Source organism: Argiope bruennichi, chromosome X2, assembly GCF_947563725.1.
Source record: "Argiope bruennichi chromosome X2, qqArgBrue1.1, whole genome shotgun sequence".
NCBI lineage: Eukaryota > Metazoa > Arthropoda > Arachnida > Araneae > Araneidae > Argiope > Argiope bruennichi.
Window position 1 is genome coordinate 23,115,941 of NC_079163.1, and position 25,125 is coordinate 23,141,065.

General features: G+C 28.6%; 1 protein-coding gene across 2 annotated transcripts in view; it reads right to left on the reverse strand.

Moving 5' to 3' along the window:
• Positions 1-23,062, reverse strand: part of LOC129960049 (epsin-2-like) — a 34,604-nt gene extending 11,542 nt beyond the window's left edge. Inside the window, exons 1-6 of one of the 2 annotated variants that reach the window (XM_056073091.1) lie at positions 22,839-23,062; positions 20,409-20,789; positions 4,536-4,763; positions 4,169-4,229; positions 2,800-3,089; positions 631-721 (exon numbers count right to left, since the gene is read on the reverse strand). In XM_056073091.1, the coding sequence (XP_055929066.1) occupies positions 631-721; positions 2,800-3,089; positions 4,169-4,229; positions 4,536-4,763; positions 20,409-20,693 (955 nt within the window). In that variant the 5' untranslated portion in view covers positions 20,694-20,789; positions 22,839-23,062. Of the gene's footprint in view, positions 1-630; positions 722-2,799; positions 3,090-4,168; positions 4,230-4,535; positions 4,764-20,408; positions 20,790-22,453; positions 22,578-22,838 lie in introns of those variants that run through there. The other variant, XM_056073092.1, reaches the window with a different exon arrangement.
• Positions 23,063-25,125: the final 2,063 nt, after the last annotated feature.

The following is a 25,125-nucleotide window of genomic DNA, read 5'->3' on the forward strand; positions in this document are numbered from 1 at the left end:
ACTTGAGCTGTCACATCTCCAACTGTCATCCTATACCTCTAAGAGGTGTCCAACAACTGAATCAAGATTTAACATATACAGGTTGGAAATTGGTTCCAAACTTAGCCCAATCGCTGCAATATCAGTACAAGGCCCTTTTGACCTTAGAAGCCCACTGGAAAATTATCAGCATTATTTCATGCAAGGACTCTCCTTCGAATAGTAATGCTTAAGGCTCTTTAACATACAAGAAGCCCATTTAATTACCTCAAAATGTATGTACATGGAAATTTACAGCAGCAGCATAATAAGAGATCTAAATGTTGAATTTATGCAAAAGTAAAATTTTTAACTAAAAGAAAAGAATAAAATAAAAAAGAAGCATTAAATCTTTGCATTTCCTATCACTAACTTAGTATTTTTTTTCTGTGTTCATTATTATGTATTCAGAATAGAGTAGCAACTGAAAAAAGAGTAAGGGAAATTTATATGCTACAAAATAGTCTTAACAATCAAAATATGTTAATAATGAAACATTCTGAAGCATAAAGATCTGCAAATTTAACGGTAAGGTAAAATATACTGGAAGCTTAACAGATTGAACTTTTTAAAAAAAATTTAGATTCATGACTAGCTGCAAAATTCACATACCCGTTGTAACTGCAGGAGAAGTTGTGCCACCCCAAGGATCATTTTCATTAACAGTTACAGGACTGGCAGACTGCCAAGGATCAGACGGTACCTTGGGAAGAAAAAAAAAAAAAAAAAAAAAAAAAAAATCCATATGAACATGAAACATTTCCAACACTGCTTATTTCTTAAATAAAAAGCGATTTTCACCTTTATCTATTCATTCTGAATGACATGCCTCTTAAGCTATAAGGTCAATATTACTGACACATTCAATTGATTTAACATATGTTTAGAGCTTTTGGCATTATATGCTAAGATGACCAGATGAGTTGTTGCAGAAATCTTCACTATTAAAAGGCTATAGTAACAAACGACATCTATTTTCATATTTCAATAATTTACTTCAGGCAGCAATTTCCACTAAACAAAAATATGAAAGAAAATAATTTGCGATAATGTCAATATTATCCTTCATGCTAACATGTTTTGTGCAAATGCAATATGGTAAGCTCTTGCTCTTATTATTAATTACATTTACGAAATAATTTCAATAAAAGAAAATACTTTAATATAAAACATTTATGAATTTTTAAAACCTCTACATTAAAGCATTTAGTTAATCCACAATTAATTACAAAAAAAAAAAAATGAAAAGGTTTTTAATGTTTTGAAAATAAAAAAGTATTTTCCCATAATAAATGATAATATCAAGACTAATAGATAATTCCGAAATAGATTCCTAGAAATTAAGATTCCAGAGAAAACTAATAGCTTTTTAAACTTTTCTTAGAAAACCTGCAAGTTGAATATATATATATAAAAACGAAAAATAATTTTTAACAGTGAAGAATTACATAAAACTAGTTACCTTTGAGTTCCACAAATATACTCTCCATACTGGTATCCACAAATCAGATCAGATTTTAAATTAGAAAGGTGTTTCAAACATTTATTATTTTAAATGTTCCACTGACAATTTCCAAATGAAATATTTGGGCCATATAAAACACATAAGTTAAGTAAAATTTTAAATGATTTAAAATGCATCAAAACATTTTAAATGAGAATATCAAATAAAATTATCGTTAAAATGCATATTGAACAATAATGAAAAAGTTTAAATTCTAAGTATCACTTTCAGCCTTTTCTGTGGCTGAATAAAAATTTAACATTAATAGAAGAGGAAATAAAATGCAATTATACATCAGTACTTGTCAAACAAAAGTTTTAACCCATTAAATAAAGAGCTTAAAATGAAGTCCTGTCAAGTTAGCTCATTCTACTGAATCCTATTTGCTTATTTTTAATCAAATTGTAACTGCTTTATACTAGCCAAAGAATGTGGGAATGTGTTTAACATATATCAGCAATCTAATCATTACCAAACAAAATCACAACCAAAGTTGGTGTCACCTAGTCCCGTTCTCCACCAATACTGAAAAAAATTCATAGAGCAGTCTAAAGAATATTCCCCAAAAATACTTCTCTTGCATATGTAAAACCAACAAAAAATGTACCTTTGTGTAAAAATAGTTTCAAAAGTTATTAACAAGAAAATAGATAAAAACTTATCAAAAATTGAGTAATTGATAATAAACTTTATAAGTATAAATTAAAAAAAAATGCCACAAAATGAATGTTTAAAAAAAATCAAATCTCTAATTATGATTTAACAAGATATACCTTATATTTATCAGTGAAATTGATCTTGCTGATCCACGGATCATGAAAATTATGATTAATATAAAATATGAATTTCTTCAATTCGCAAAAATGAAAAATACAAAACATTAATACAATTAAGCAAATATAGTTCAGACTCAGCCATCTATTGCTGTTTTTTACAAGCAATACAAATTATAATAAACATACCAATAGATCATACTATCAAGAGGTCTATAAGTTGTCTATATTTTAGTTCATTCAGCAATATGACACAGTCAAGCATTTTTCTTGCCATCTTTTTAAGGCTCAAATTTTAGACTTATATATAGTTTACCTCTACTACTGAAAATTTCTTACTGGTATAAATGTCTAATCACTTCTATATAATATGTGCAATTTAGTTTCAAAGGTACACATAATAATAAAAAAATAAACATTCTTTGTTACATGCAAAACAAATAAGACAATATTAGAATTATAGTCACAAAATAAAGAATTGCTAATAAATAGAACTTCACATACATTAGCAATAGGCATTCCCCAAGGATCTGTATTTTGTTTTGTTGAATTAGTAGGTGATGAACACAAAGCCAAAAGATCAGCAGAAGCACTAGGAGTGTCGTCTGAGCCTTTCTTTTGATAATTTTCTTGGCTTTCAGTAAGTGCCATTTGAAGACGTAAATCATCATTCCGGCGTAATCTCTCTTCTTGTTCTGCTTCTTCTTTACTCATAGCTAAAGCTAATTGAAGTTGCAATTCCTCTTCGCCAGCAGTCTGGGGGCGAGCATTTTCCAGCTCAGTGCAAACAGCTCCTAAAACAGCAGAATATATATATTCTAAAATAGTCGACACAAATAGTAAATACATTCATATGACATATAAAGTATAATGTAGCCCCCAAAAATTCCTTTTCTACTTACAAACTCAAATGAGAGCCTTTTTTCTAACCAAGTGAAAATCTTAAATTATCCAATCATTTAGGAAATTTACCTTCTTTTTTGCATTAAAAAAAAAAAAAAGACAAGTCATTTAATTCTATTGCAAATTATTTATCCTAAGTGCTAGATCAAAATATTCACACCAGAAAAAATGAGAATACATATAATTATAGTCAGCACAATACTGAATTTAAATCAGATAAAGATGGGAATAGGTTAGACACAACTTAATAATAAAAGAAGATAAAACTGTAAATTAGTGACTTCACAGTGAAAGACCCTGTTCCTTAAGATTTACAGTCAATAAAAATACTTTTCAACAGAAATTAAATGTAGACAGTTTTTAAACTACAGAGACTATTGAACTTATATGAAATTTATACATATATAAAAGGGTAAAACAATGATAATAAAAATTATTAAATCAGTCTGAAGGATATAGGTTTCAGTATAAATTCATTTAATAGAAGAAGAGATAATGCACATCTTAGGATACTAAGCAAGTACTCTAGAAATTATCTTTTTAGTTTATAAATTTTCAAACTAATAATTAATAAAATCTTATAATGAAAATAATCTATATTAAATGAATTAGTAGCAAGCAAAGATAATCTATATATTAAAAGCATGTTAGGCAGATTTGTCAGGATGCATACAAAAAATTCTTAGGAATGTTTACACTCTAAACCATTTTTTTTTAAATTGAGAAATTAATAAATTTTTGACAATACAAAATATACATCATAAGAAATTTCTTTGATTTTTTTAAAAATTAAAATATTAAGATTACCACATTTCAGTTCAGAAATAATATTTAGATACAGGCCAAGCCTATGCAATCAGTTATAGTTATTTCCCCTGAAACAAAATTGTTCAATAAAACTGTATACAAAAAGAACAAGTAAAAAATGTACAAAAATGGCCATTATTCATTTTTTCTGTGTATGAATTACCTCTACTCGATGATAATCCATCCGGTGAAGATTCTGCTGAATCTTTTCCCCCAGGCGATGACTAAAAAATATGAATGAAAACTGATAGCAAACATCTTAGAATATAATTAGTAATAAAAAAATCAAGAAATAATTTAAAATGAAAAAATTTAAAATTAATAAAATTAAAAAAAAAAACAGAAAGCACATAAAATAAGCTATAAAAATTGCAAACTTTAGAAAAAGTTTAAACATTCATAAACAATTGACTTTTAAAGCTAAAAAACAATCCTGACAAATACAACTATAAATGTAACAGAATTATACGTTTCATTATTTTTTAAAAAGGCAGTAATAAAGAAAAAGAGAGTAAGACATGATTACATACCCCACCAGCAGCTTCACGGCCAGAGCGTGATATTGCTTGAGCTAAGCGCTCTTTAGCTTTTAAAGCTCTGGATCGTTCACTTTTTAAACGTTCATCATCTTTTAAGAGAGATACCAATTGACGAGATTTTTCTCTTACATTCATTCCCTGGTCTTTATTTTCTTCTACATATTGGAAATCTTTAAGAGTTTGAATAGCAAAAATATTTTCCTTACACTGTTGAGCCACCTAGAAAGAAAAATACTTCGATTAATATTTTAAGAAACCCTTAAATTGATTACACAGTTCTATAACTCAAAACATTAAAATCATGCCTTGTATGCAAGCAAATAAATCTAAATGGAAATTCACAAACACAATTGACAACACTAAATGGAAATTCACAAGTCCTTAAATCACACACACACAGAGAGAGAGGCAGGGGGGAGGGAGGGAGTTATTCAACTCTTAAATCATTAAAAGAAAATAACACAATCCAACTAATTTTATGATTTAACTTGCAATTCAATAGTAACCCACAGTTACAGAACTTAATCATCATTTTAAGTTCTCAGAAGTTAACTTATTAAACCAAAGTCACAGGACAAAGATAAATGTGAGAACATATCTAATTGTAGATATTCTTAAACAACGAGATATAAAATAACAAGTAACAAATAAAATATACACAACTAATTTTAAAATTAAACAGGTACAGTGCATTTAAATTATATTGAATAAACACAAATTGACTGTTATTCGTGTCAATTTCATATATGTTTGTCTTTTTGATAGATTTTCAAATTTAATTCATTTTCTTGAAGAAACCTCAAAATAAATAAATAAAAGAACAGAACAAAAATTGATAAATAAATGCCTGTTTCTGCCTAATTTAATGTGTTTTTTTTTTTTTTTTTTTTTTTTTTGCATGGGTTAATATTAAGAAAATCAATTTAACCCTTTAAAGGGTCATTTTTTTTCCTAGTCATATTATGTTAAAATATTTTTAGGCTTGAAATTAGAATAAGAAAAGAGATTCATTTAACTTATTAGATAAATTTAATTTGATTAATTAATTTGGTTATTTGATAATTAAGTAACAAATCAAGAAATATCATTTTGTGTAAGATAAAGAACTGAAGCATCTACGTTTATGTCTTTGTAAAAAAAATTGTCAGAACTTATGCCAACCTACATAATTTCATACAAATATTGATACATTTGGTGGGAAGCATACTCCCCACGGCCCTAGAAAGTATTAAAGGAGGCTAAAAACAAATTTTAATATTGCTGATCATTCTCTGTGTAGAAATAATATAATCAAAGTTATTTTATGTCCCTACATGTAAGTATTTCCTTTAATAAGCATGTATTAATGTGTGTTAGGTGAATTTTAGTCTCAATTTCTAATTTATTTAAAATTCATTTTTAGTTTCTAATACTTTTACATGAAATAGGCTTCATATACAGGGTATCCTGAAACAGACAGATGGTTTTCAAACATACATAACAGGAATACGGTTAAGATTTTTTTTTAAAAAAAAATATTCTTGCAGCAAATTTATGCGACAAATTTTTTGGTTTTAGTTCAAAAAGTTGGCGATAGATGGCACTACAAGTCATTTTTACCATTCTTCTCGCTTGCAAATCAGTAAAATAAGCAGTCTCAGAAAGGGTTATTGTTTTGACTTTAAAAGGAGTGTTCTGTGAATCGACAAGCAGTAGAGAACTGAACAGCAGTTTCTGTAGCAAAGTTTTGAAAATTATGTTACGTTGCAGGAAAGGATTTTCTTGTATTGGAATTCACCCGCCTGGGGTAGGATATTACTGCAACAAGAAGTTTCAGTGTAAATTCAAAGTCGCTAAGAGTCTGCAGCCGAATACAATAAAGCAACTGTGCGAGATATTCAAACAAACGGGCAGTATTACGGATTAGAAAGCCGGAACTATTGGACGACACAATTCGGTTATTACAAAAGCAAATGTACAGGCAGTTGAGGAAACAATTGTACTCTCCCCTACAAAATCAGTCCGAAAAATTGCAGCAGCATGTCAAGAGAGTAAAATAGCGACGCATAAGATGGTGTTTAACCTTCCTTGTTCCTGTACAAAATTCAAACACAGCAACAGTTTCATACCATATCTGTAGAGAAAAGGAACATGTTTGGGAATGAATTTCTGGGCATGATTGACGGTGGCAATATTGATGTGAACTCTATGGTTTTTAGATTAAGCACATTTCCATCTGGATAAATTCGTCAAAAAGCAAAATTAGGGAACCGAGAACTCTCATGCGTATGTTCCAAAATCACTCTATTCTAAAAAAGATTGTATGAGCAGCTTTTTTTCCACTAGACGTGTAACTGGACCTTTGTTTTTCCACATGATACAATGACTTCAAAACGATATATACAAATTCTGTATGATTTTGTAGCTACTGAAAATGCTTTTGTCGAACCATCCGTGATATCCTGGTATATGCAATATAGCGAAAGATCTCGTCATACTGCTGACATTTTCCATTAGTCAGAGGAATATTTTGATTACCATGTAATTGCTTTAAATTACCCATGCTTCACAAAAATGGGCCCAAATATTCCCAAGACTTAAATCCTTGCGATTTCTTTCTTTGCGGTCACTTGAAGGATGCAGTGCATCAGACAAATCCCCCGAAAACTTGAGGAACTTGAAGAAATAATCAGCGATGCATGTATAGCCATTCCATAGGCTACTTTCCAGAAAATGCCTACCGATAACGACATGTCATTGAAGCTGATGGACATTTCGAAAATATCGCACTGTGATTTTCAATTATTTCTTTATTTACATATTTACTGTCTGCAGTGCCATCTATCTACAACTTTTTGATTTAAAACTAAAAACTGGGAGTTTTTTTAACCCTAACCGTTTTCCTGTTACGCGCATTTGAAAATCGTCAGTCTATTTGAGCACACCCTATATCAGTTAAAGTCACTATTTAAACCCAAAAGTTATGACCACCATATAGAGCAGCAAGAAGACATGATTCATTCATAGCAGGAATACAGCAAAAAGGGAGGAGGGGGAATTATAATCATATTTTGTAAGGAAAATTTGGATGGAATGTATTACTGAAACTCATTTGATGATTTATTATAAAATTCAACTCGTAAGAATTTCTTAATTCTGATGGAGAATTAAGTAACAAAATTAAAACAGGCTTAATTTAAATAACTAACAATTTTGTAGGAAAATGTTTACTACATTTACACATCAGCTCTTATTTGAATTTTACATATGCATATAAGTACTAATCATTTTTTTTAAAATTCTTATCTACCTGGATTAGGCTGAAACTAAAATATAGTGAAATTTAATTTCTTTTTAATCCTGTAACTTAGCATTTTTCTTCAGAAAAATTTTATGCCAAAGAATTTGTGCACAAAGATTTTCTTCTTTCTCCCCCCCCCGCCATTTTAAATGATATTTCAAAGGTCGCCAACATTTTGCTGTATATTTTTCCATTTTTAGAAGGATAAGAATATAGTATTTCAATAATCTGAAGATAGGTTAGTAATGGCAGATTTTAAATCAGGGAAAAATTATGGCTAGTTTTTATTGCTTTCATCACTTCAATATGACCCAGTATGAATTCATGAACTTTTGCTTCTCGGCGGAAAAAATAAAGTGAAACAGAAGCTTTATTTTTTCTCATTTTTTCATGAAATTATCTCCAATTTTCTAAATTAAATTTCTTTAATTAAATCCCAAAAAATGGGTTATATGAAAAGTTCAAGAGCCTTAAAAACTATGCAAAATGAATGACAACTTTATTTTGCTACAGAAGTATGAAGACGTAGTTTAATGAAAATTCTGCTGATTCTTCAATTTTTTTGAAATAATTTCTTCATTCTGAAAGATGATGCATACAGTTTAATAAATTTCATAATTGAGATTTTACGCAAAAGCATATTTTTTATGTATATATCTTGGTATATCAAAACGAGAGCTTTCTTATTGTGTGGAACTTAGGTTAGGAAATTACAGGTAGTTTGTGCCATGCTTAAGTAAAAACTGTTCAAATTTAAATGGTTCAAACTAAAATAACTTCTAAATGGAATTTTAATCTAATTATTTTAAATCATTAACAAACAAACTTACAAATTTACTACTGTTTTTATTTTATAACTTGAACAGAAAAAAAAAAAGAAAAAAGCAATGCATGAATGTTCCTCATATGGCACTTTGTGTTCACTAATCATTATAAATGTTTATAACATAAGGCCTTATGTCACACATATCTTTGTTACAACATTCTAAATGGCATTTTTGAGGTTACTGCCAGCCATTAATTTTATTATTTTGCTAACATTCATTATCTTTTTACCAAGCATGTATAAAGTTAGTAAAAAAAATATGATAAAAATAAGACAAAAAAATTGAGCAAATATAGGAAAACAATGAAGCTGTATAGAAAAGGGGAGGGGGAACAAGTACAGTGAGGGGAAAAATAAAACTGCTTCTCCAACTGAAGACTTTGTTTGAAGATACTATAATACAGATAGAAAAAGGAAAGAAAGAAAGAAAAAAAAAAAAAAAAAAAAAAAGATATTTAGGCAAAACTTGTGAGGCTGAATATGAGTGATGAAACTGAATATCTCCTTTCATGGCTAGTATCATGATGCATATTATGTTAAATTTGCAGCAAAATTTCCTGAGACAATATGTAGCCCTTTTGATAAATGCACAGTTCATACCATGAACTAAGTTTTTTTTTTCCTTCCTACATTGAGAATAACGATGACTATCAATTGTACCTTTCTGAAATATAAGATATAATTGATGATTTTGATATAAAGCCTGGTCAGAAAAATATTAGAAATACGCATTTTGAGTATTGTCTTTATACAGGATTGCCACTGAAATCTAGGGAAAAAAATAAATAAATAAAAATTCCCTGTGTTTTCCCTGTACATACATTCAAGATGCGCGAATAGCACTCATGTGCTAGTTATAATGCAATATGATTTTAAGGAATGGAAAAAGTAAAGAAAGGAAGCAACAAATTTACATTATTCGAAATAATAGCATATTAAAAGAAGGTTTATATTTACATTAAAAAAAAATTCTCTTTACTTATTATCTAGAATTTAACAAAAAATTTATATATTAAGGGGGGGGGGTGATATATTACCTCTCATGTTCTTTAACTGAACTCACACAAAATTAAAGACTCAGGTCAAATAAAATACAAAACTTTTTTGTTATGATATAAATTGTTTAATGATTAACAAAAAACATTACAAAGCAATATTGCTTTTTTTTTTTAAATTTATTCATTTTTGCCAATTCATGTACTTGAGCATCATTACTCTGAGCAGATTTTTCAGCTATCAGTTTCATGGAGCTAATCATTAACAAATAAGGTATGACATTTCTGTACAGCCTAACGTATATTTTAAAATTATTTCACTTTCAGCAAACATATGCGAAGATATTTCCGCTATATCATTGAAAGTATTAAAGAAAGAATGTGATGCAACAAGTTTTAATGCCCATAAGAATTCAGCTTTAAATTATTGTTCTTTAACTAAAAAGTTCGAAATCTGACGTTTTCGGATTTAATATGACATCTTTCCCTGTACCCTTTTTAGATACTTACAACATCAATGATGACTCTTATGAACTGGTAGGTATTCTTATATGTTTTATTCTTTTGGCATTACTAGTAAGTGCCTGTTTCCCTATATTATTTAAGTATTATTATCTTCGTTAAAAGTGAGCAGCAAGCAACGAATGTAATTTTCCAATTCGTATTTAATACGCATTTTGAGCAGTTCATTGTTTTTTTTAAAAATTCTTATCTACTTTGAAAAAGCTAACAGTTTCACAAATAATAAACAAACTATTCAATAAACTTAAGTACGGTAGATTAACCACCACATTGCTTCCGCAGATTGAATGTTGCTAATCCCGCCAGAGAAATATATTCTAATCTTTCACGCAGTTACAGAAGTCTCGTGCATGCTCATTAGATGCAATTCGAGAATCTCATAGATAAAAAAAAAAAAAAAAAAAAAAAAACTGTCTCCAAATCGAAACTGAACTGGTCTATACAAAGGGAGGGGAAGTAGGAAAGGGGTGAGTTTCCGCATAACACAATCGCGAATGGTATTGTTTCGTTTTTAGAAGCTATGGCTATGATCTTTAATTCTTGCAATCTTTAGAGATCGGCATGTTTTAGATATGGAAAAAAGTAACTAAGAAAACTAAAATTCCCTGTATTTTCCCGGTTTTTATAAAAATTTTCAAATTTCCTTGCATTTTTTGGGCGATTTTTAAATTCCCTATGCTTTTCCGATTTTCCAGATTCTCCCGGTGACGTGGCAACCTTGTTATAAGTTTTTTTTCAAGAGTTAAAATCATTTATTATATATTTCAATTGAATGAAATGCATTGTTAGTTTTTTATTTGGAAACATTAAATTGAACTGTCAAATTGATTTGCTTTTGTTTACTATTTATGATTACATAACTGTAAATCTTATGGCTAAGATTCTATAACCATATGATTTACACAGTTCAATTAGGATTCCATCCATCAGGTCTGACTATGACATCGTGACCAATTATGTTCAGCCATAAGAATTTAGATGTCTTATAAATATATAAGGAATGTTTCGTTTTTAGAAGCTATGGCTATGCTATGGCTATGATCTTTAATTCTTGCAATCTTAAGTTAAGTTATTAAGTTTAAGTTAAGAAGAATAAATGGAGAGAGTTAAGTATGTTATTTTTATATCATAACTTGCTCATTTCAAATTGAAATAAATTATTTTTAATCGCAGATGGAATAGTTATTTTGCAGCAATAGTGACTCACCATTTAGCCTATTTCCACTAAGTAGTAGCCGAGTGTGGTTATTGCTGTAAAAGAATTCTGCCATTTTCTTTTCACTGAAAAATTAGTATGGTGTATACTGAACATCAGAACTTCGAAAAATTGAATTTTAACAACTACAAAGAATAGAAGTTCAATATCAAGATGCAGCTCATCAACTTAGGACTCTGTGAGTAAGAAAGATCCTATTTCAGATATTGATACAAAAACTGAGTAACAGAAGCTTAAATTGAAGGAAGGCAAATGCTATCTCCACTACTGCTTAAGAATAGAGGGAAATTTGAAAAGTATTTTTTGTAATATAGATTCTTCTGCAACAGTTTTGCAAGAAACAAATGTGTTTGAACCTAGAAGTACAACGAGAATTGGAGCTCTAGCAACACATTTTTGAGTATTAATTTTCTACTGGACATAGTGAGAAATCACATAGGAAAAGTTTCTCAAATTGTAAAAGATCTTAAAAACGATGGAAAAGTTATTCTTATAAAATATCAAATGTACGCTAATGTGCCAACAAGTTATGATAACAATGTCATGTAATTATACAAAATAGAAGAAAAAGGCTTCATTTCTCTCAATATAGAAAAATTGTTTCTAACTTCCTACAACAAAATCCTAGCTTGAAAAAAATCTGAAGCATAACCCAACAAAGTGGCCTTTTCTCCGCTGAAAATGATGTTTGGAAATGGAAAAATTCTGCAAAAGAAGGAAGTGCTTTTCCAGTGGTACTTTTGGACACATCCAAAGGAACTGTTGGAATTTCAAGAACACTAAGATACTCCCCCATCAACAATTGCAATCTGCTTACTTACATGCAAGCTGAACATACTAATCCAGCAGCTCTATACACAGCAAAATACTGGATTTTATCTTTGGACATTGTTATTGATTTGGTTGTAACCGATCATTTTGTTAATGATCTTAAATTCATTTACAAATTTTCAGCAATTGACAGCTAGTTTAAGCATTGCAGAAAGGACTTCAAAACCCTTTGTAAAGGTGATAATCTTTGAGAATTCAATTAAGATTTTTTAAGGATTTATTGTATGCATCTGAAATGATGAGAAATTTAATTTCTTTAAGTAAAATTGTTTTTATATCATTATAATTTTTTTAAATTATTATAGTCCTGAGAATTGACATTTTAAAACTCTTCCATTGAGTAATAAGTGCTAATGTAATATAGATGCTGAAGAACAATGCTGCTTATATTTTTGAAAAAGTTCACATTGAAACATGGTATACCAGATTTAATCATTTAAATATACAAGCCTTAATTTTTTTTTCAAAATTTAATAATGCTTAAAGACTTGAAAATTGAAAGGTTGACATTAATAATTGCAGTATTTGCTAAAAGTAATAAGTTATTTCATAATATTAATAAAATTATTTTAAATGTCTTAGAAGTTGCACATGTGGATATATTGGGTACAACTCTCATTAAATCTTTAGACAGTGAAGAATTTTTTTCTAGTATAATTGATGGCTAATCTCAATATGCAGTTGTATATTTTTAAGAATAAAAATGAAGCTATTAACTAATAGGTTAATTAAAAGGAATGGAAAATGGCTCTGAATTTTATGCAGATTACTTTTAAAAATATTTAATGAAGGAGGGTTATTTGAGTACATACACTAATATTTAGTCCACAAGGGGTTTGAACTCTTTTTTGTAAAGTAAATTTTTGAAAATTTACTGGATTGAACTTGCAAATGCTCAGAATTATCTCAGGGTCATTCCACAACAATTCAACACAGAAAAAGACCATTTTTTTCCTCACTATCTCAGATTTTCTTGAAATTTAACATAGGCATACTAATAGTATAGACTTGGAAAAATTTTACATGCTCTTTTCTATGATATGCAACACTACATATGTTCAGATAAGAAAAAAATTCACAAAATTAAATTTAAAAAATCATTTTTTCAGAAAGTACATATTTTAAAATTTTCAAATTAATTCCATGAATAAGTTGAATACTGTAAATCACATGACAAAACATAAATTAGGAATGATAATGGCTTCATTGTTCAAGAAAATGAAAATTGGACTTCCTTTTCATGATATAAGGATTTTAATGAAATTTAAATTAATAAATTAATAATAAGAACAATTACTCTAATTATAATGTATAATTTATAATAAATTGCTATAATGGCAAAATAAATATAATATCAATTTTCAAGAATTATGTTAGAGATATCAGTCTGTTTAAACTTGTTACAAGTTGTAGGCACCTTGCTGGTTTCACTGATGCTTGTAACACAGTAATATGAAGCGAGTACAGCCATTCCTGATTGGATATAATCAAAGTTGATTGCTTACAATACGTTAATGTATTAGTACATAAAAATTACTTATTATTTAATACTGTTATTATTTTAGTGTTTCAGTAAGTGAAAATGTTCTTCGAAGTTTTAAAGTGACTAAGATCAATTAAGTGAATGCAAAAATCTTTTAAATTCATGTTTAATGTTACTGGTTAATTTTTTAACAAGTGATCAATAGTTTAACACTGTGTGTGTTTTTCTCAAATATGGAAACTGATACATTGAGAATTCAGTGTTGTAATCCATTAAAGAAAATAGGTATGTTAGGGACAAGGAAAAGCTGAGAAATGTCACAGTATGGGTGCCTGAATTGTATCCCAAATAGCTAATGGCTCACAAAATTTTGATAAATGTTGGATGGAAATTACTGTATTAAAAAATGCACAGTTATTAAGTAATGAAAATGTTGAAGATGGTCAATCTGACTCGAAAAAAAATCTTGGACAATGATAAAAACTTCAAATTCAGCAATTTAATATATCTCTTGAACAGATGGGTAAATCTCCCGTTGCTAAAAAAAAAAAAAAAAAAAAAAAAAAAGCAAGAAGTAGAGCACATCAAAATTATCTCAAGTATGAAATATAAATTATTGCTGCTGCTAAGAGTTCATCAGAAAGTGATAATGATACTGAGAAATTTGAAGGTGTTAAAAATTTGAAAATTAAGTTTTCTAGTTGTACAAGTAGGATAAAAAAGTTAATGCTTCTAAGATGTTTACCAGAAAATTGGAGTATTAGTAAGATAAAGCATGAATTTAATGCATCTAACTACATGGCCAGGCAATCAAAAAGAATTTTTAAAGAAAAATACTTTTTGGAAGGTCCAAACATAAAACCAGGGAAAAGCTTGTCAATTGAAAATAGTAGAAATTGTTATGTTTATTTTATGAGCATGATGAAATTAATAGGCCAATTTTGGACATTAAAAATTTCATGACAGTTAAATGAAGAAGATGGAAGTAAATCAAAAATTTCAGACTTATACTGTGCAACCTTTTGAGACCTAAACAAGCAAGCTGGTCAAAGTGGCGTACACTTGATTTGTGCGCTACTCACCAAAACATGGAACTAATGACAGAAAAAACTAAATTCAATATATATATATATATATAAAAAAGGTAAAATGCAAAATTACAAGCAGTGCCTTCTAAAAATGCTTCGTAATCCATCATCTACGAGTTGCAACATGGGGAAACAGACTTACAATCCAGATAGAACTGAGACACATACAATTTTGAAAGAATCCTTTACTTAAAATTCAATCAAAAAAGTACAATCCCACTAATGGGCTACAGTTGAACATTGTAACACACAGATTTTAGAGAAAGATTCAGAAAAATTTATTGGTTTGTTCTGCAGCAAGTTTTCTCTTTAGTTCAGAATCATTTCACTGCCAAGAAGCAGAGATTTTTTCTTATCTAAACATAAGAAAATCTGAAAGAAAAGTTCATTGTGATTTTTCTGAAAATTACAACATAATCCTACAAGATGAATCACAGAGTCATCACAGGCAAGCCAGCAGGTCACAATCCATTCCTCTGTTATGTATTTCAAACAGGAAAACAAAGCTGAACATGTCAGTCACATAATTATTTCTTAAATAACAATACAGTTGCTTGTACACTTTCAAAAGATACTTAAAACTTTTCTTGATAGTCAAATTTGAAATTCTCCCAAAAATATTTAATTTTTCAGACAGATCTGCTGCCCAATATAAAAACAAAAGCACTTCTGCTTTCCTCAAGAAGATTTTAAAGTGGAACGAGAGAGGCACTTTTTTACTACAGGTCATGGTAAAACAGCCTTGAACTGGAGTAGGAGTTTCTATAAAGAGACTGATAAATTTAATTAACATATATTGAGAGCAGATTCTGCTATCAAATGAAAAATTAAGTAAACAAATTTAAGATAAACAATTCCTTTTCTGATTTGGAGTTTTCTAATCATGAAACTCCAATACCTAAATTTTCAGACAAATCTGAATGCAAGTAGATACGAGTAAGGTTAACAGACAGAAATGTAAAATCCCAGAAAAGACAGATGTTTATAACTATCTTGAGCCAAAAGTAAGGATAAAAAAGAATGACATTAGAAACTATTGTGAAAGTAAAGGTATTTTCTACATTACTAATGGTTTTGAACTTTCACCCATATTAATTTCATAAGATAATGAAACAAATGTGACTGAAACTGAACTGGATGATTTTTCAACAGATATTGAGAACACATAAAAAGTGAAGCTAATTTAGAAGCAACCATAATCCCAAATAATATTATCAAAATTTACTGGAAAAGAAAAATTGGTGCAATGCGATAAAAAATTAGCTTGAAACTTTAAAAAGCTATGAAGTTTATAAGATAGTTCCAACATGCAAAAACAAAAATGTATTAGGAAACAGATGGGTATTTATACTTGATATTATGGGAAACACTAAAAGATACAGGGCTATCTATTAATAGTTGACGGTTTCAAACTAAAGGTATCAATTACTTCCAAAACTTTTTCTCTAATTATTTTACTTTTGGTTAGATTGTTATGTTAGTAGATATAAAAAGTTGGTTATGTAATTACTTGGATGTGGAAAGTGATTATATTCTACTTCAAGACAAAACCTGAGAGAATAACCCATCTAATTTAATAATTCATAATGAAAAGAATTATGCTGTTAAATAGAAGAAAGCTTTATATACCAAGTAGGAAGAAAATAGCACAGTAAATTTAATAATAATTTATATTGATATACCTTATAGAAACTTCATGGGAAGTTTATCGCTTTTAATTTCCAGAACAATGCCAGATATTATATTTGTTCTGAACTTTTTGTCTTAATTTAATAATAATCCATCAAATACCGAGCAGAGTCACCTGCATCAAATATTTCAATACGAATAAATGCTTCCGAACATGCAAGACTAAAGTAAATCTAAAAGTTCTGCTTTAACAGTATATACCGATATCAGCTGGGAAACCGATAAAATGCATCATAGATCTAGTTCATAGCAATAATGCGCAGTCTTTTCAGGCATAGAAGCTAAATATACAACTTTTTTAGAAACTGTGAAAGAAATTATTTGGTTAAATAGAATAATAAATGGTGCTATATTTTTAAAATTGCCTGCAATGAAATCTAAAATATTTTTATGATAAAGTGCTACATGTTATTTTAAAAATGTAAAGAAAAATTAGATGCTGAAGAACTTGATTCACAATATGTAGCAGGTAAGAAAAATTACAGAAATATTATAACAAAAATTTTTTAAGACATGACTTTATATCTTAAGTCAAGAAAAAAAGGCATTTTTGGTGTCTTCATTAAACTTTATTTACAAATTTCAATACAATAATATGCATTGTTAGTTTTGATTTGAAAGTATTAAATTGAACCATTGATTTGTTTTGCCAACTATTTATGATGATACGATTACATAAATTTTATGGATATAATATAGCAGATCAGAAATTGATATGACATGACCAATTAAGTTTAGCCATATGATTTTAGCTGTCTTATAAGTATAGGGAGCGGAAAAAATATTTTCTTTCATGCAATATTTTACATAAATAACCCTAGAAAACAAATGCATCCGAATCATTGTAACTATAATTTTATTTAAATGATAAACATAAACAATAACTACTATTTTACTTTAAAATAATAAATAAAACAGCATTTTTTCAAGTTAAAAACATATTTGCACATCGAATACTGACTGATTAAGTAGTAATTAAAGACTAATTTGAAGCAAATATTAGCACAACAGTCTACACTACAATAGTCGTAATTTGAAGTCACAATATACAATAAATCAAACTTGGAATCGATCTGTTTGTTACTGTGACACTGAAAACATGAACATTCTGTAGCTATCCATGAAAAGATAATTCAAGATTTCGGATTAAGTTATTGACTTTTCTAGTGTTTACTATGTCATAAAGAAGAAAAGAAGAGTGACATAACTACAAATAAGCTGCGAACTAGACTTCCAAGAAAGCAGAATACAAGACAAAGATAGACTACCATAAAGGAATCTACTGAAATCACTTTGTAAATACCCAAGAATAGGCAGCTGATGTTACTTTAATTTCAGGAACAGTTACCATACAAACTGTTAGAAATATCCTTCATGTTATAAAAATTAGTGCTGTGTGGAAATTTTATACATTTGCCCTTTCCCCTTTCTACATAAATTAAACTGTTGTAACTGAATGGAAATGGTTTAAGATAGTTCAAAGTTCCATTAACAAGCTAGATTTCAACTAGTTTAATATTAATTACACAATTTTGAATAATTTTAAATTAAATATGGTGCAAACTATCAAGAACTTCCACTACAAAGTTCCACACCACATTAGTGTTCTAGTACATCAATATATAACATTATTTTATGTGAAGCAGGATGCAGTTTTGAAGACATAGATGAGACTTTTTACATTTTTAAATTCTTTTTAATCCATCCGGAAAGCATATTTATTTACAAGCAGAGACGCGGACAAAACATCTGCCACAGCACAGCACAAAAGCTGAAGTGGGGAAGAAGGGGGATATAAATTATCCCTCGTCTTATATAACCTGAGATTTTGATAGGGAAAATATTTCTTCGTAGTGCTAATATATTAATAAGATTCTGATAGGGATTTCTGACGCATGTCAATCACAAGTAAGGGAAACACAGGGATCTTTTAAAAAGAATGTGCTTACTGGACAGTTTTTTACCCCTTCGCGCCGAGCGTGTGAAAGTGTCGGCGTTTAGTCGATTCAGCAATTTTATAAAGCTTCTCTTGAATTAATTAAGTAGAGACAGTGGAATTGGATCACGAAATAAGAGAATATTTTAGAATGCAGTTACTATGGGCTAAATTAAGATAAAACCTTGGAAATTAATGAAATTGAAATTAGAATCAAAATATCATTACACACACACACACACACACACATGTATATATACACACATAAAGGTATATATTTTTGGATAGAATCTTTAATTAAACAACTTATTTGACTGTCTTTTTACATGATAAAGAGACAATATTTCAGAAAACTGAAAAATCATCTGTATTTTAATAACAGCTAGTATTCCTGCTTTTGTAACAAAATAAAGTTGGTATTTACTTTACAAAGATTTAAATACTCTACAACTTTTTGAGTAACCATTCACGAGATTTAATACAACAGTTTTTGAGTAATTTAGGAAAAAATGAAAAAATCTTCTATTTGACTTCACTTTCCCCACTTAGAAGCAAGAGTTCACATCTCAGTAGGAGGAAAACTTCAGAAGTCATACTATCCGTGCTAAAGTGATTAAAAGAATAAAACTTTAGCTATAGTTTTCTCCTGATTTAATATCTTCCACTATTAATTTATCATCAGATTGTTGAAATACAATATTTTACCCCCCCCCCAAAATGGGGAAACATGCAAATGGGGAACGCAAGGGACTTTTCAGATATCATCTTTGAGGAAGAGAAAAAAACTCATCTCCCCCCCTCCTAGAAGAAACTTTTTTTACTAAAGGTACTAGACTATTTTTATGTATTTGCAGATTTTTCTTAAGCTAAAAAAATTCAAATCTATTTTTAAATGAACCTAATAAATCCTTCTAGCTAACTTTTGTCTCAAAGTAAGAAAGAAAGGACTAAACTCATTTAGTTACAGAATGATTAAACTTTTAGTAGAGAATAAAATCTTTAAAGAACTGTTAGATATCTAAAGTACAAAGGTAAGAAAGAATACAAATGTAAAATAATTAGAATTGTTGACAGAAAATAAAAATGGTCTCATTATCAATAATTAAAGAAATAGAGAATTACATCTGCATGCTTATATTAAACATCTATCATCATAGAAGTATAACAAATGCACTTCTCAAAATATAAAATTAGCAAGATTTTCAATCATTAGGCCTAGTCATTCAATCATTGCAACTAGTTAGTTTAAAATATATAATAATTATAGTAAAATGTTAAATTACAAGAAAATTTCAATTCGGAGAAATAAGTTTAAAAAAATCGTTGAAGAGGGGAAAAGTTATATGCATATTCTTTCCAAAATGAAATAAATATAACTAGAAAGACTAACATAATAAGTATTATCCAAGGCAGCATTCATAATATATATCTACATTAAATGATTCAAAAATGAGGATTATCTGTAATGATAAAAAGAAATCTGAAATGTTATAATACAATTACTATATTGTAGAAACACAGAAATTCTACAATATACAAATTCCTCTTTTAAGTTATAATTCATGCTTGTTGCTTTTAAAATAGCTTCAAGGTTTTTCATTTAATTAGGGACTATTTATTTGAATATGTTTCATATATACATTCCCTACCTCATATCTGTGGTTCAGAACTTCAACTACATGACTCCTTCTCTACTCTCTTTTTAATAGAGAAGGTGGCACCTCATTAAGTAGCAAATGTGAATCACAAGCATAAACCAAATAAAACATTTAATATGTCAAAAAATTGTAAAAGATAATCATTTTAATAGATCTGAAATATAATATCTGGAAGATAATAAACAGCCCTTGAATATACAACCAAAAAAGAATAGCTAATTAAATGCAATTCATAAAGTATTCATATGATTACTGGATACTTACAATTATATAGCTATCAAAATAAGTTTCTTCAACTGAGAAGCAGAATTATATTTATAAAGTACTAAAAACAGCTTACCTTTTCTGACCCTGTTTTAATTAGATACTCCAGAAGGACTAGAGCCTTATATACATGTCTCCAGTTTTTACCATGATCATTCAACCGTTTCCATATCATTTGCATTATTTCTGAGAAGGCAACAACATTATAAGTCAAATCTGCTATCTCACTCATGAGAGTACTAGATGGTCCCCATGGGTCATTAGATGTTGCCTCTCTCACTTTGACCTGAGCATCTGTATAATTTCGAACAACATTTTTGACATTCCGCCGTAATCCTTGAACATTTAACATGGTGGTCATTCAGATTATTATTGCAGGCTATATATCACCTTATTATTTTTTAAAGGAACAAAATCATCACTTCCTGGTGTTGTTAACAACAGAAATGAGCAGCACCTAAAATAAAAAAAAGAACAGAATTAATTATACAAGTCTCATTAACTAAATATCAGCTAAATATACGTAACAAACTTGAAATTCTTCCATGATATAGGTACATCAAAATTATTAAAAACAAACATTTTTAAAATTTACTTCCATTATTTCTAACAATTGAAACTGGATAGTCAACCAATTTATTAGCATCTTCAATATTATGTGGCATGCATACATAATTAGTAAAAAATAAAGGTATAGAAAAATATGAATGTTAGGCAAACTTTATAAAAATTATATAAAATATATAAGCACAAAGAGAATTCTGAAACTAAAATAGACAGTACTGAATTATAAATTTGCCAAAAGTATGTACTATTTAGAACAGAATAAACAAGGAAAATAAATTAATAGTAAATAATTAAATATAGTTGAACCTTAAACTTTCAGGATGGTTCATAATTTTAACACAACCATAAAGAATACTTATTTACTTTTTAAATAAAGTATTTTTTACATGAATAAAAGTTATCTAATGACCTTAATTAAAACTGATAAGTATTTTCATTAATATATTACTTTTAAAGTAAATAAGAAATATACATGTTAAATTCAAGTTTACAAACTATTCACAGAATCTTACAATAAAAGCATCAATAGTCACAAACATAAATTATGAAAATAAAGAATGAATTTCAAAACAGTATTCCATTTTCTAAAAATTATCTAAATAAAAACACTTAAAAGCACAATGCAAAAGTGAATCAAAATTGTTGCATTGTTCTAAATGACAATAAAATGCATCTAATAATTTTATGAAAGAAAAACATTTCTAAATGATTTCTTTAAATATGAAGTATTTATGCAAATTGTTGTTTTCAATATTAAAAAGTAAACTAATAATTTTTTCCTGTTCAAATATTTAATAACTTCTTATGCATAGCTTTGCTTTTCAAACAGAAGTATACAAGCTATATAATATAATTTTATAAGTATAAATATTTAAACTTAGATTTTGTAATTAAAAAAAAATCAAGATTCATGCAAACTTGAATTATAATCAAATGACAGCGAGTTTTACATTTTTAGCAATGCTATTCAAAAGCATAAAATCTTATTAACTCCTAAACATCTAGTTATAAAATCCTAGAATTCAAACAATATGCAATTGTAGAAACATGAAAATGCCCAAATACCTTTATGACAATATATTCATAATAGGTTACATAAAGTTAAATTTGTCTTTTCTAAATCAACATTACAAATATACAAGCCATGGATTTGTAAAACATTGAAACTATAATCATTCCATGCTTAAATGTTTTAAAGATACATTTTTTACATCTAAAGATTTTTGCAGACATTAAAAATATATATCAGCATTGCTTTCTATGATATTGAAAAAAAAAAAAAATTAAAATGTATTTTCATCCAACAAATGCAAAGTCTTACAGTCTTATAAAGAGGAATTCTGAATAACAATGCAACTAAATAAATTCTTTACAAAATAACTTTAAATATAAGGCACCTTGCAATTGACAACTCAAAGAAAAACAATAAGAAGGCCAATTCAATGTGTCAGAAGTTGTCAGTCTAGAATTCTTTTAGATTATCACATTTTTCAAGGATACCAAAAATCAAGCTCACTGTTATATTCAAATCCATTAAATGAAACTACGATCTACCTGTCTTTGTTCAGTCAACACTTCTAAAAATAAATTTTGCAACTAACAGCTTGCATTCCAATATTTTTGTTGTTGATCGACTCGTAGCGTTCTATCTATATCAACAGCGTTTAAAGATGACCACGAAATACATCGATTCTAACAAAACAAAAATTGCACGATCGATCCAACTTTGACACATGAACAAGGAAAGACAATAACAAAGTACACAACGATTACGTCAAAAGAAATTGGGAAAATCCTCAACGTCTTTATTGCAGATTGCAAAGAAATTAAGATCTGTATGCTCAAAAAGTCCTTCTGAAGGATGAATAATTGTTAACTATTAGGGCATGAATGAAAATCTATTATGCGTAACGAAGTTCATACCATTAAGGACACTCACCTCACATTTATGTAGTAGGATACAAATTCATCGTTTCTAATTATAAAATTTGAAGTTAAATATCACTATTTAGAAGATCATGAAAAAGTCATTTCCGGCCTACACTTTATAATTTAAGGCGGCAACCCAGACAACTTATATTAAAAACAAATAAAGAAAAAATACGTAACGTAAAATCACGCAGTAGAGAAGCAATTGCTGGATATTAGATATCAGCAGTGCTGGAAGCTTAGATGTGTTGCCAATACCAAGATCGTTATGTTGGAAGAAAGGTTTGACATCCGAAACAGCTGAGACTTGAAAGATTAATTACACAACACAAAGAAAAAATGTGGCTAAATGGTATAAAATGTAGAATGAAAACATGATAGAGAAGGTAAAAATTCTTTTTAATGTAATTTTCAAAAATTATTTCAAACATCGTTTAACAAACACCACATTCACAAAGAGGCTTCGATAGTTTTTCAGTAACTAAGCTCAAAAAGTTGCTATATAATTTTAAATCTATATCTGAAGAAGGATGATAATGCCTCTCTGCAGACATATTGTTAATTAAATGATCATATCCACTTCGAAGGCTCTGAATTCTCGCTAGATGTACAATATTTAAAAAAATTAGCACCATAAAGATAGCATCGGCAACTTTTTCAAAGACTTGCTTTGAAACCTCGTCATTTCCGTTGTCTAAGTACAAGGAAGCAAAACACACACACGAAATACTTAAGTCTGAAAAATTATCAATTAAGTATTCTTTAATATAAAATTATAAATTTTTAAGTAAAATTTTTGTTACTGAGCTGCTCTTCAAACTCTGTTAAGTCAACTGAATTGTGCTTATTTATCTATAAATTTAGGAACCTGTTTTTCTTCTTACATTTGAATTCAAGTTTGGATGTGAAGAAGAAGGGATATAGTGGCACAAGAGCCAACTCTGAACCATGCTGTGCCAATCTTATGGTGAATTTCACGTTTGGACAGCATGCTCTTTATTTTTAAGTTTATTCTTTAATTTCAGTTGTTTGAACTTTCTCGTAGCATATAGATATTGTACAATATTACTGAAGAGAATCTTTTGCGATTTAGGTTAACATTGCGATGCAGTTTCCCAGAGGGGATATAAAATCCCTTTTATGATGAATTTCTTTCTAAAATTAGAATCCAGTTCAAAGGAGATGCTGTTTCGTTATTAGTAGTTATTACTTCAGTCGTTATTAGATCTTTACAAGACATCTAAAGGCAGATTAGTGCATCTTTACAAGACAGAATTTGCAAGAAAATAAAATAAGTTATTTATTCTTAAGAATAAATAAATAATAACCTTTTCAGTCAGAGAGTGTTAAGAAAGAGATTCTCACAAAAATCCTTTTTTACTTATTATTTTCAGACTCTAATTCTTGATATGGGATTACCTTTGAGAGGAATACGGATATTTCTCTAATAGCACAAGATACCCAGCAATATTAAGAATAACAAACGTCGTAGGGATATCTTGTATAAATGAAGTCGGAAAATAAACTGTTGAAATAGTTTTAATCATCATATTCATTCCATCTCAAACGAGTATGATAGCTTACTAGTGAGCTCGCTGTTATTATGTTGTTTTATTTTTTTCTGTCATGAAGCATGGTTAGTCTAAAGATAGTGTAAGTATTTTAAAATTATTTGAAATGAGTAAGTTTTCGTTCTGAGAAATTTTCGGAAATAATTACATAAAGTTTCCTGCTAAAGTTAAAATTAGAAAAATTACAAAGAAAACCAATCAACCAACAAAAAAAGGTTGGAAAGTATCTACGAACACAAAATAGAATTTCTGCCACATATGTTCGAGTGTCTGTATGTAATAATTTAACTGCTAATCAAAATTTATAATTTGGTTGAAGAATTAAAAAGATTAGTTATTAAAATTTATCTCGAAATTTTTCGGGTTTTCCACATAAATTCCATGTTCACCTAGCTTACTTTAAAATGAATTCCAAAGAATTGTTTTGAACTTTTAACTACCATAATCTTTTTTCTAGCAAATTAAAATGAGTGTCTATAAAAACTCAATTTCATGGCTAATGTTTGGAGTTCACATATGTTTATTTATTCATTCTGCCTGTATTTTTTATTTTTTAATCCTGGAATCAATTTCTAGCTTTATTTGAGTTTTCGATTTCACGTTCTTCGCATTTTATTGTCGGGATAACCATGCCACTTTCTAACATCTTTTCTTAAAAGAGCAGCTGATTGGGTGGTTTGGTTGAGCATGATTTAAAGCAACATTTGGGCTATTTTGAGACGGATG